The sequence below is a fragment of the Myotis lucifugus genome, unplaced genomic scaffold (genome assembly GCF_000147115.1).
Source record: "Myotis lucifugus unplaced genomic scaffold, Myoluc2.0 scaffold_2, whole genome shotgun sequence".
Taxonomy (NCBI): domain Eukaryota; kingdom Metazoa; phylum Chordata; class Mammalia; order Chiroptera; family Vespertilionidae; genus Myotis; species Myotis lucifugus.
Window position 1 is genome coordinate 30,022,769 of NW_005871050.1, and position 12,044 is coordinate 30,034,812.

At 38.3% G+C, this 12,044-nt stretch overlaps 1 protein-coding gene across 1 annotated transcript in view; it reads right to left on the reverse strand.

The window, feature by feature from the left end:
• The window catches only part of NRK (Nik related kinase), a 168,896-nt gene that overhangs the window by 15,811 nt on the left and 141,041 nt on the right, over positions 1–12,044 (reverse strand). The window contains exons 20-23 of the mRNA XM_023756920.1: positions 6,781–6,952; positions 6,170–6,325; positions 4,221–4,364; positions 1,813–1,971 (exon numbers count right to left, since the gene is read on the reverse strand). Coding sequence (XP_023612688.1) covers positions 1,813–1,971; positions 4,221–4,364; positions 6,170–6,325; positions 6,781–6,952 — 631 coding nt within the window. The remainder of the gene's footprint in view (positions 1–1,812; positions 1,972–4,220; positions 4,365–6,169; positions 6,326–6,780; positions 6,953–12,044) is intronic.

Sequence of the window (12,044 nt, forward strand, 5' to 3'; positions counted from 1 at the left end):
CTCTCTCGTTCTTTTTTTTTTTTTTTGCACTGTTCCCAAGATGGTCAAAGAAGTATGATTACTACGCCCCCAACAAGCAAAGGAAATCCACTGTTCCATTTGTCAGTAGGGCAAATATTTTTGTTTTTTAAGAACAGGGATGGGTTGAAATGGGGTCAGCCAGAAAAACTAGACTTAGCTAGTCCTTCCGCTTACCAAGAGCCCAGATTTGCAAGTTGGTTGGTTACCTTTGTAATCTCTCTCTCTCTCTCTCTTTAAAAAAATATATATTTTATTGATTTCAGAGAGGAAGGACGAGGGAGAGAGAGAGAGATAGAAACATCAATGATGAGAGAGAACCATTGATCTGCTGCCTTCTGCATGCCCCACACTGGGGATTGAGCCCACAACTTGGGTATGTGTCCTGACCTGGAATCGAACCTCAACCTTCTGGCTCACAGATTGTCACTCAATCATTGAGCCATGCCTGCTGGGAAACTCTCTCTTATTGAACTAAAATATTTATAAGTTGGTGGTAAGCAGTTCTGTTATATAAACTCCTGGGTTAACATTGGGGGATGTCATTCACCTCTGGCTACAAAATTTGCATAATATACTTTGAAGGAAAGTAGTGATACATAAAAGTAGAAAAGCCTGGTTAATGTGGCTCAGTGGTTGAGCATTGACCCATAAACCAGGAGGTCATGGTTTGATTCTGGTCAGGGCACATGCCTGGGTTGTGGGCTCAATCCCTAGTCAGGGGTATGCAGGAGGCAGCTAATCAATGATTCTCTGTTATCATTGATGTTTATATTCCTCTCTCCCTTTCCCTTCCTCTCTCTGAAATAAATTTAAAAAATTTAAAAAAGATAAAACTAGAAGAAAGTAATGTATTTATTTAATGCCCAATTCAGGTACTCATTTCTCTCTTCAATGGTGTACGTGTACACATGTACACACATATGTAAATCTATCCTGGGAAAGCCTCATTATATGCAGAGCAGAAATGGTTAGTCAGGATAGAAATACCCTGATGCAACTCATACTAGGTGATCCCACCTATCTCTTACTTATGTCACTAGTTCTGCCTATAGGGGCAATTAGTGAAGAGGAAAGAGGGAAATGAAGGCTGAGAGTAGAGGAAATTTGCTTTAGAAACTGAACAAAATGGGATAACATTACTTCCCAGTTGTTGACAAATTGAGAGTAGGATTCTGAGACCCTCGAGTTATTACTCCATTTCACAGTGAATGATTTTGAAGAGGCAGGGATATGAAAACATTCTAATCAGACAGGAAATATTAAAGAATCATATTCATGAATCTCAACAGTGGGGAGCAAGAGCCAGCAGACCATAGGAGACTTTTTCTTTTGACTTATTGTAGAATTTCCTCATCAGTGTTAAAAGGGATTTGCTAATTAAAAATAAAATGAATTATTATATGATTCTATTTTATTGCTATTTAGAGGAAAGATAATTTCCTATAAATAATCTTGTATGTTATTGAAGAAACACTAAAGCATTATATAGTTGAAGTTATATAGGAACAGGAAAATAATAGTTTATATGGAGTTATTAGAGAGACTGAGAAGAGGAAAAAGGTGAGAAAGTAAACCAAATTTAACTTCTATAGCTATTTCAGTCAATCTATATTTTTTCAATAACAGCCATAATTGTGGCATAAAAATCCTGGAAAATGTGGCAATAAAATTCACTCATTTTTGTATATGAAGTTGAAACTTTGCCCTTTCTCTGCCTTTCATAACAATGTACTTCACCAAGCGAAGGGAATCAAAATTTGTATACTATAGTAAATATGAAATGGGACTTACGAACACTGAAGTGTTCACAGCCTGTCAACTTATCAATAGCTTTGCAGGCTTCCTCTGTCTTTAGCATTTCCTCTTGTCTTCTTTTACTTTCTGGATCATCATTCAAAATCTTGTTCCTCAGCCAGGTCAGATGATACACCCGAAGTCTGTTTTTATGGCCTGATGGGTTAAAAAACAACATAGTGTTTCAATCTATTTTCTTCATATACTAAAAGAATAAAAAGTAAAGGCATTCTGCCTTTGTAACCAAATGTTTTCATTAGGGTAAAAAGCACTTTTAAAAAACTATATTGCATCAGTCTTCCCTTCCAAGTTTGTAAATGTGATAGCAATGTTTCTCACTTCCAAAAGTTAGTAAAAGTGTCCACCAGCTACCTATGTGCCTGTCTGAAGTGAATGTAAAATATTTCTTTGGGGCAGATTAAGACTGCCACTGTGCAGGCAACAGAATTACCATCCATTCATTTGTATCTTGGCTTTCATCTAAGTCATGATCCTTCTAGGATTCAAAGATGGAGAAACTGTCCCTGGTATTGGGTATGAATGAGAGGGCTGCCTCATGTATTCACTGTTAGACATTCAGGGACAGTGGGATGGATCTCTCTGTGCTCTTTCATTTTGGCATATTTACAAACTAGTTGAATGGTTTTATTATTTTTTCTCAACCCAATTTATCTTTAATATTAATTTTCTAATTATAAATGCCATCAACATTTTATAATTCCTTCAGGAAAACCTGGCCATTAAAATTTCATGTTTCTTTTTAGTGGTTTTATATTCATTTTAGGGTTTATGATTAAAAGATTTCTAGGCCCAATAATATGATTCTTATTTATAAGATAAATCTTAAATATAGCTTTATATGATACTTTAAAAAACAATGTTAGAATTCAGACATCCATATCTGTTGTCATTCTATTCTTAAATGGTAAAATAAATGTGTGCACTAAACTATTAGACATATTTATACACTGATGTTCTCTGTACTATCTGAGGCAAAAATAATCCACATTTGAAAAAATTTTCAGCTTTAAAAATGGCACATTTAGGTTAGAGAAAACTGAATAAAAAGTAAAACACTGTGTTATCCAGCCACCCAGGTATTTTCAAATGTTGCTAAATGTTGCTTTTATGTACATCAAGCAGTTATAAAAGGATGACTGTATAATCTGATAAAAATTGTGAGGTTTTAGCATCTATAGAGGATTTTATTCTCTTACTAAAACTTAAAGCAAAGTTAATCATATTTAAGAATACAGATAAATATTAATCAATGTACAATATGTCTATTAGGTATAAGCTGGAAGTATATAAACATATCTAAATGACTGCATTTAGCATCATTTTATTCTACACTCAAACCATTTTTAAAATTTTTCTGTCCTTTTGTCTGCCATCTTTGGCCTATAGTCAGTTTTAATGCTAACATTACTAACATCAATATACTTGCTCTCTCATATTAAAAGGTTCAAGCTCAGGCTGACCAAAGCTAAGAAATTCAACTACTGTATGAATAGAGTGGAGAGGCCTTAGAGCAGTGGTTCTCAACCTTCCTAATGCCGCGACCCTTTAATACAGTTCCTCATGTTGTGGTGACCCCCAATTTCATTGTTACAAATTGAACATAATTAAAGTATAGTGATTAATCACAAAAACAATATGTAATGTTCGACCCCCAAAGGGGTCGCGACCCACAGGTTGAGAACCACTGCCTTAGAGGATCCAGTCTAGTTACTAACCCTATCCATAGGCTTTTATGATAAGCTTGTGCCAGGGACAACACAGTATCATTTTTATCTATTTACTTCATTCTTTGTTGCTTCGAATACATCACAAGAAAGGTATATAGTGGACGTTAGTGTGGTTATGTGTGCATGGGTGGGTGAAATTGTGAGTTGTGAAGTAGTAGGTGGATAATAAGAGAAATTGTGAGTTGTGAAGTAGTAGGTGGATAATAAGAAAAGACCTGAGTGCTGGCCAGATGGCTCAGTTGGTTAGAGCGTCATTCTGGCATACACCAAAAGTTTGCAGGTTCAATCCTTGTCAGGGCAAGTAATTGAGACAACTGATCAATGTGTCTCTCTCATCTCTCTCGTATCTCTCTCTCTCTCTCTCTCTCTCTCTCTCTCTCTCCCGCTCTAAAATAATTAATAAAACACATGGCTTTTCTTATAATTGACCTAGGTTAGGTGTATTGCAATCAAATATACAGATACCAAAGGAAAGTCAGAAGTTAGTTTAAATTATAAATAGGTTAAAAAAATACTAGTGGAAAGTCTGGTGTCCCAAATAAATGTGATATTTAAAGTGCTTTCCTATTAACACCTTCTCCTGAGAAAGTCTTTAACCCAGTTTGAAACCTAATTAATTTGTATAATTATTCAGCTAATTTTAGTTCTTAAACAAACCCGAGATAGTAATCAGCAAATTGAGTGGCTCTACAACTTGAATCTGACGAAATGGTCTTCGTTTTATAAGTTTTGTAATATCTGCCTTTCCACTTCTGTCCATAAGATACAGATTAGATCTGGTTCCCAACAGCAAATTCACTCCTGTTTATATATAAAAAGAAAAGTTCTATATTAGCTCAGATTATATTTTTATAATTAACTTTATATTAGTTAATTTTATATAAGTATTTTTGTTATGCCAATGTTCTGATTTATATAAAGGTGGCGTATCATTTTAGGCTAATGTTAACCTTATTCTGTGTAAAAATGGAATGTCTACGAACAGAACAAATTTCATTGAAATACATACAAATATAGAAGATAATACCCTTTGGCAATATTGTACTGGCTGGTGTCTAGTGTGCCATATTTTATCTCAGAACCCTTAGTTGTGTCCCAAACTTTATAAAAATCAATCAACCCCTTGGAAAGTTACCATTAAATATTAAATATGTCTAGCACCTACAAAGATATCAATTCAGTTGATTTCTCATTTCTAACTATATCTATGGGTTTTAATGTTTTGAAAATAATTATATGTAAACTGATTTAAAATGGAATGATTCTGTGTTCATACTACATATATTAAAATATTTACATTGCAAAAAGTCTATTAAATTAATCCCTACTTCTGTGTATTTAAATTTTGACACTCTTTTCTGCTGGTTCTAGTCACTCAAAAAACAATAACAAACAAACAAACAAAAAACATATAAGCACTGTTTTAAAATACCAGAATGACAAAACTGAAATAGAAGATTAAACTAAAGTTCGAATGTACTTCAAACCACTGTGGGAGTTTTCCTCCATATCCTAAGACACAGGGGAAAATCAGCAAGGTAATATAAGAAAGATTACTTCAATATGTTCCTTCTTGGAGAATATTTTTCTCTAGGGGTAAAGGCAAGGATCTCTGCCTTCATTTTCCCATTCTGTCTTTTACCAGTTCTATAAGTAATGCCTAGACCAGTGGCAGATTTACAAACTACATTTTTCTCCTACAGGGGAATCTGAGAGGGAGAAGGAAATGCAGTCAATTTTTACTGTAATCTCTTCTTTTTCAAAATAATTTTTCACAAATAATGAAAATTAATTACTAGGCATGAACTGGGTAGTCACCTGACTGAAATGATAATGAAGTAAACTTGGGTTTCTTAAATCTGATACATTACATTAGCAAAAACTTTGAGGATGTTAGGTTTTAACCTAGGCTGTTCAATCCTTATAACTATAATGTCCACTACATTGCTCTATTTTTAATATAAAGTTCTGTCCCATGTTCAATCATACATGAAGTAAAATCTATGAATTTGAAAATTGGAGATTGGCATTTCCTTTGGATTTCTCCCCTTCTTCTGTTCATTTATTGTTTCATTTATGCTATAAACTGGCTTAAGGTAAAATATTGTCTCAGCACTACTAATATGGTTATATTAGTAATTCATTCTTCTGGAATAAAGGACTGAAAAAGTCTATCAAAGATATAGAAGTAACTTTCTCAACAAATTCTCAAGATTATTTTAAAACAAGAACTTGCAGAAATATTTCTTGTAATATCTCATTAATTATATGCTGCACATCTTATACTAAAACATACTAAACTCAAAAATTTTAAAAAATCATAACCTAATTCAATTTTATATTTCAGTTCAGTTAATTCAGGTTAAAAAGAAAAAATAGAATAAAAAGGTAGGAAACACCAATTCAAACATCAAACTACATTCAGTGAAGATAAATCAGCAAAAAGGAGCAAATTAATTATATAAATATATTTATTTAATTTCTTGGTAATGATTTGGTAATAGAAAATAAACGTTTTATACCTATGATTTTTTCACAGCTTTATTACATAGATAAAATATAATCTTCAAAGAAGCAACAGCTCATTTTAAAGAAACCAAACTCACCCCACAAAGAACCACAGCAGATCTCAGAAGTAAATTCCTTTTCATACATGTGGATTAGTGGTTTTTTACATGCAGTAGAGACATATAGTGGGTTAACATTTACTTCAGAGGTTTTCTTAGGTGATTTCTCAGGTACTTCCACTAATCCAGTATATACTGTGAAGAAGTAAGGAGATTATATTGAGAGAAATTACTAATGTTTACATAATACGTGCTTGCGTGTTTCCACAAATGAGACACAGCCCTGATAAGTTCCTTTTTTTCTATGGCATTTTATTTTTTAAATGTAGGTATCATTTCTGTAACTCCTAAACCATCAGATAACACAAATCATGACAGTTAAAATACATTTCTGAATATAAATGTATTTCAAGTTACTGTGCTTAGATTGCAAAAAAATTACAAATGAGGGACTCAATTTTTCAATTGTAGTTCAAATTTAGGTGCCATATAGACTCAGAGAAGAGTAGATTTTTAAAGCTTATATCCATCTGGCTTAATGTCAACTGAATATCAGAATGATTTAATTCTTTTCAAATCCTGAATTAGTGGTCAAACCCTGTATTTAATATGTGAAAAGACATCAGCGTTTGGAGATTAAACACACTTACAAATGGAATTGGCAAACTCAGTATTTGTAGCACTCCCAGAAATGTTGAAAGGAGATGAGTGACTGGCAGAAAAACCTGATTCTGTTGATGCTTCTGATATGTCTATACTGTCATTCTCATCGTTAGGTGTTGAGGCAATGGCGTTTGAGGTCCCACTTCTGCCAACTGATTCCTAAAAGATGAAAAATTAATTTTGATTTTATTAGGAACTTACCAGTGAGAGAAATACAATATTCCTGGAGTTCATTTGAAAAATAGAATGCAAAATTTGTTAATGTCTATAATTCTGCACCTATATAAAATGCACATTTGCCAGATGAACCCAACAATTTCATCTGAAAGAGAGACACAAGTTATGTTGAGATAATTTATATCACAGGATAAGTTCAAGGAGCTTGAAGTCTCTAACTATAAAATTTAGAAACCTAACATTTGTGGAATTTTTACTATGTACTAGGTACTCTGCTGGACATCTTATTTACATTCTAGAGGCCTAATGCAGTCCAGGGAGCAGGCCTAAGTTGGCAGTCAGACATCCTTAGTGCTGCTGCAGAGGTGGAAGAGGCTCCCACCACCACTGCTGTGCTTGCCAGCCATGAGTCCAGCTCAGGGCTTCTGGCTGAGTGGCACTCCCCCTGTGGGAGGTCCTGCATTGAGTGACTGGCCCCTAGTGGTCAGTGTGCATCATAACTGGTTGTTCAGCCTAAGCTGTCAGTTGGACATCCCCCAAGGGCTCCAGAACTGTGAGAGGGTGTAGGCTGGGCTGAGAGACCCCCCCAGTGCACAAATTACGTGCACCAGGCCTCTAGTTCTTTTCTTTTAAATATGTTTTTATTGATTTCAGAGAGGAAGGGATAGAAACATCAATGATGAGAGAGAATCATTGATTGGCTGCCTCCTGCACGCCCCCCACTGGAGATCAAGCCTGCAACCTGGGCATGTGCTCTTGACCGGATTCGAACCTGGGACCCTTCATTCCTCAGGCTGACATGCTATCCACTGAGCCAAAACAGCTAGGGCCTTGAGTTCTTATATATAGCATCTGTGTAGCTGTCTGAGTATTTTTAACCTATTTATAAAGTCAGCAAACCTTTTGTGAATGACAAATCATCATGTGAAAATAGTTTGTTACTTAGGCATTAATTGTATGTGTGAACAGTTCCTTACAAAACTAAAATAGAATCTAGCAATACCACAATATCAATTACACATCTAGCAAGTCCATTTCTAGGTATGTAGTCCAAAGAATTGAAAACAGAGACTACAACAACAGATATGTATATACCAATTTTTTTACAGCAGCATTATTCATGATAGCAAGCAGCCTAAAACAACCCACATGTCTGTGTATGAATGAATGGATAAACAAAATGCAATGTATTCATACTCTGAGACATTAAGCCTTAAAATAAAAGAAATTTTGACATATGCTAAAACATGGATGAACCTTGAAAATATTATGCTAAGTGAAATAAGCTAGACAGAAAAGAACACATATTGTATATTTCTGCTTAATAAGGTATCTAAACAAAAAGTAGAATAGAGGTTACTAGGTTTTTGGAAGAGAGATAATAGAGTTAATTGTTTAATTTTTAGGGATGGTAAAAAAGTTCTTTAGGGAGACACAAAGGCGGCAGAATAGATGGATGTGTCCCAAGCCTTGTCATGAGCAAATAGAATGAGCAGCTGAAACAAATAACATCCAACCCAAATTGGTAAAGGAGACTCAGCTGGTGAGACAGTTTGCAGCCAGGAAGGGCAGAGGACCCTTGGAGAAAGGTAAAATCAAGGATCTGGGCAGGAGAGTTTGTCAGACCTCTGAGCCCAGAGGGTCAAAGGGAATCTGCACAGCACCGAGCCAGGAACAGTGTCTGACTGTGGAAAGAAGGTCCACAGGATGCTGGAGGCAGGGGATTCTAGATCTGGGTCCACAGTCACAAAAGACTGAGATCAGAGGGGGCAGCCTGAAGGCTGACCAGACAGCACAGTGCTGGCAGGCGAAGAGCTTGCAGAGGCACAGTCCTTCCCCTCTCTGTGGCTTGTGCTTTTCTTCACTGAACCTATTTCATAGGACCTTTCGGTTACTGACACTTACCCATGGCTGAGGTGTGGTAGAAGGTGTGGACTTGTGGAATCTTGGGAGAGGAGGGGGTACAGGAGAAGTGGCAGCAAGTCTGACACTGAGTCATACCTGAGCCTGGACCTGGGCAGCCATTTTGTCCTGAAGAGACAGCCCCTCCCTCTAGTCTCCAGGCAACCAATACAACCACAACCAGATTCCACCCTGAATGGTACAAAGGATTAAAAAATAATCTGAACAATCCCTGAGAGTCCATAGGGACAGGCCTAAAGAAAGATCTTCAGTCCCAGCAACAGGAAACTGAGAAACAGTACAATACAGAAGACTGGGATCTTAATCCAGCCAAATGAATGACATTTCACTTTTTCATTTTTATTTAATTATTATTTTGTTATCTTTTTTTTCTTCTTTTTACTTTGTTTTCCTGTTTTTGTTTGTTGATTTATTTTCTATTTCTTTTAGCATTATTTTTCCAACCTTCTATTTTATCTTATTTTTATTTGCTATTTTTATTTTTATACCATTTTTGAAATATTTTTTTGTAAATTTATTATTATTCTTTTCCTCTCATTCTCTTTCTTCTTATCCACTCCTCCCCTTTCTACTTCCTCTATACTGACTTGTGGTCCTCCCCATATTCATCTAATTCTTAACCTTATTTTCTGTATATAAGCTCAGCCTCTACAGATTCTGCCCCCACCCTCTTTGCTGGGTGTTTGTATATATTTTTTTTATTTATCTATTGGTTCTGTGGTGTTTTCCATATATATATATTTTTTTCTTCTTTATCTTGCTTTTTCTTTTCTCTCTTATCTTTTTCTCTCTCTTTGATATCATTTGTGCTTTCTTTTCTCTCCCCTAATTCTCTTTGCTCAGGTGGTCACTTATTCACTTATATTGGGGTTATTGGTGTCATGCATACATTTGTGCTTTGTTCCCTTTGTGTTGTGTCTTGTCGAGGTGAATTTTATCCAGTCTGGCCAAGGTGCTAGAGAGCGAGCCACATAAGCAGACACCTGGAGAGGAAACTCCATCCATGAATGGGTCAATAACACCCCAGGCCCAACTACAAAGGCAGGAAGAAGGCGGCAGTGAGGGAGAGAGCATGAGTGAGTGAGGGAGCAAGTGTGAGTGAGGGAGCAAAAGAGGAGTGTGTGGTTGGGTGAGGGGTGTGTGTCTGTGTGTGTGTGAATAAGGCACAGTTAGATCCCGCAAGACCTTCGGGGGCAGGCTAACTGGGCTTTCCTAACTAGACAGCCTCTGCTACTGTTGGAAACAGTACTGGGAGGCTGGCTCATCCTCAGAGGCCTAGCCTTTTTGAATGGGAGAGCTGCTGTAACTGGGAGCCCAGCTTCAACTCTAACCAGGATGCCCTCAGATAACATCTGGGACTCGGTAGCCAATCCCTGCCAGGGACCTGCTATCTCGACTGTGGTCTCACGGTCAATGAGTCTCCAGCCACGCTGGGCACAGGCTCCTGTGAATTCTGAAGCATGCTCACCTCTGACCGGCCCAACGCTTTAGCCCAGGGCACTGCAACCAGATGAGCATCAGTCACATGAGAAGCTGCTCCACCTTCTGAGGAGCAGCAGCTGTATGAACAGCCCGCCCCCATCCGAGGAGCAGCAGCTGCCCGAGCAGACCGCCCCCGTCTGAGGAGCAGCAGCTGCCCGAGCAGACCGCCCCCGTCTGAGGAGCAGCAGCTGCCGGAGCAGACCGCCCCCGTCTGAGGAGCAGCAGCCCTGTGCAGACCACGCTGGTCTGAGGAGCAGCAGCCACACACAGCCTGCACCAGTCCAACGAGCAGCAGCCGAGTGAGTGGCCCACCCATGTCCAAGGAGCAGCAGCCACACGTGCACCTCACTCCCGCACAAGGAGCAACAGACATGCAAAAAGCCTGTCCCCCATCTGAGGAGCAGAAGCCGTGCGAGCAGACCGCCTCTGACTGAGGAGCAGCAGCTGTGTGAGCAGCAGCCCTGCAAACAACCTGCCCCTGTCCAAGAAGTGCCAGCCTCATGAGCAGCCCATGCCATCTGAGGAACTGCAGCAGCACACAGCCAGCCCGATCTAAAGAGCAGCAGCCACATAAGTATTCTACCCCTGTCCGAGGAGCAGAAGCCACGTGAGTAGCCCGCCCCTGTCCAAAGAGCAGCAGCTACGCGCAGCCTGCCCGAATCTGAGGAGCAGCAGCCTCGTGATCAGCCCACCCCCATCCAAGGAACAGCAGCTGTGTGAGCAGCCTCTCCCATCAGCCAGAGGAGACACCACTGCTGCGAACAGCACCCACCAGAGGAGCTGCTGCCAACTGAGGAGCAGCCGCTACCTCAGATGATTTCTCAACATCTGCAGCCAGGAAGGGCAAGGAGCAACCACATCCCGAGGAGCCACTGCCACCAAGGAGCAGCCACTGCACGACGTGACATCTAGATCTGTCAGTGAGACCAAAAATGGGTAGACAAAGAAGCTCCCAAAGGAAAGAAAAAGAGAAATCGCCAGAAAAACAGCTAAGTGAAAGAGAGGCATGAAATATGTCAGAAAAATAATTCAGAACGAGCTTCATACATTACATAAACCAGATGGATGAAAAATATAATCAACAACTTATGTAAGAATCAAGAAGAAATTAAGAGTAATATAGCTGCAATAAAAAACACCAAGGAAAGTTTCAACAGTAGACTAGGAGAAGCAGAGGACCAAATTAGTGAATTAGAAGACAGGGAAGCAAAACACACCCAAACTGAACTGCAAGTGGAGAAAAAAATTAAAAGACAGGAGGAGAGACTAAGGACGCTATGGAACAAAATGAGGCAAAGCAACATAAAAGTAATAGGGGTGCCAGAATGACAGGAAGAGGAACAAGGGTTAGAAAACCTATTTGAAGATATAGTATCAGAAAACTTCCCTGATGTGGGGAAGAAAAAAGTCACACAAGCACAGAGTCCCATACAAGATGAACCGGAAAAAACCCACACCAAGACACATCATAATTACTATGGCAAATGTTCAGGACAAACAGAGAATCTTAAAGGCTGCAAGAGAGGCAGAAATTTACATACAAGGGATCTCACATTAGATTATCAAATGATTTCTCAACAGAAACACATCAGGCCAGAAAAGAATGGAAGGAAATTTACAAAGTGATGCAAATCAAAGGACTGAATCTAATAATTCTCTACCCAGCAAG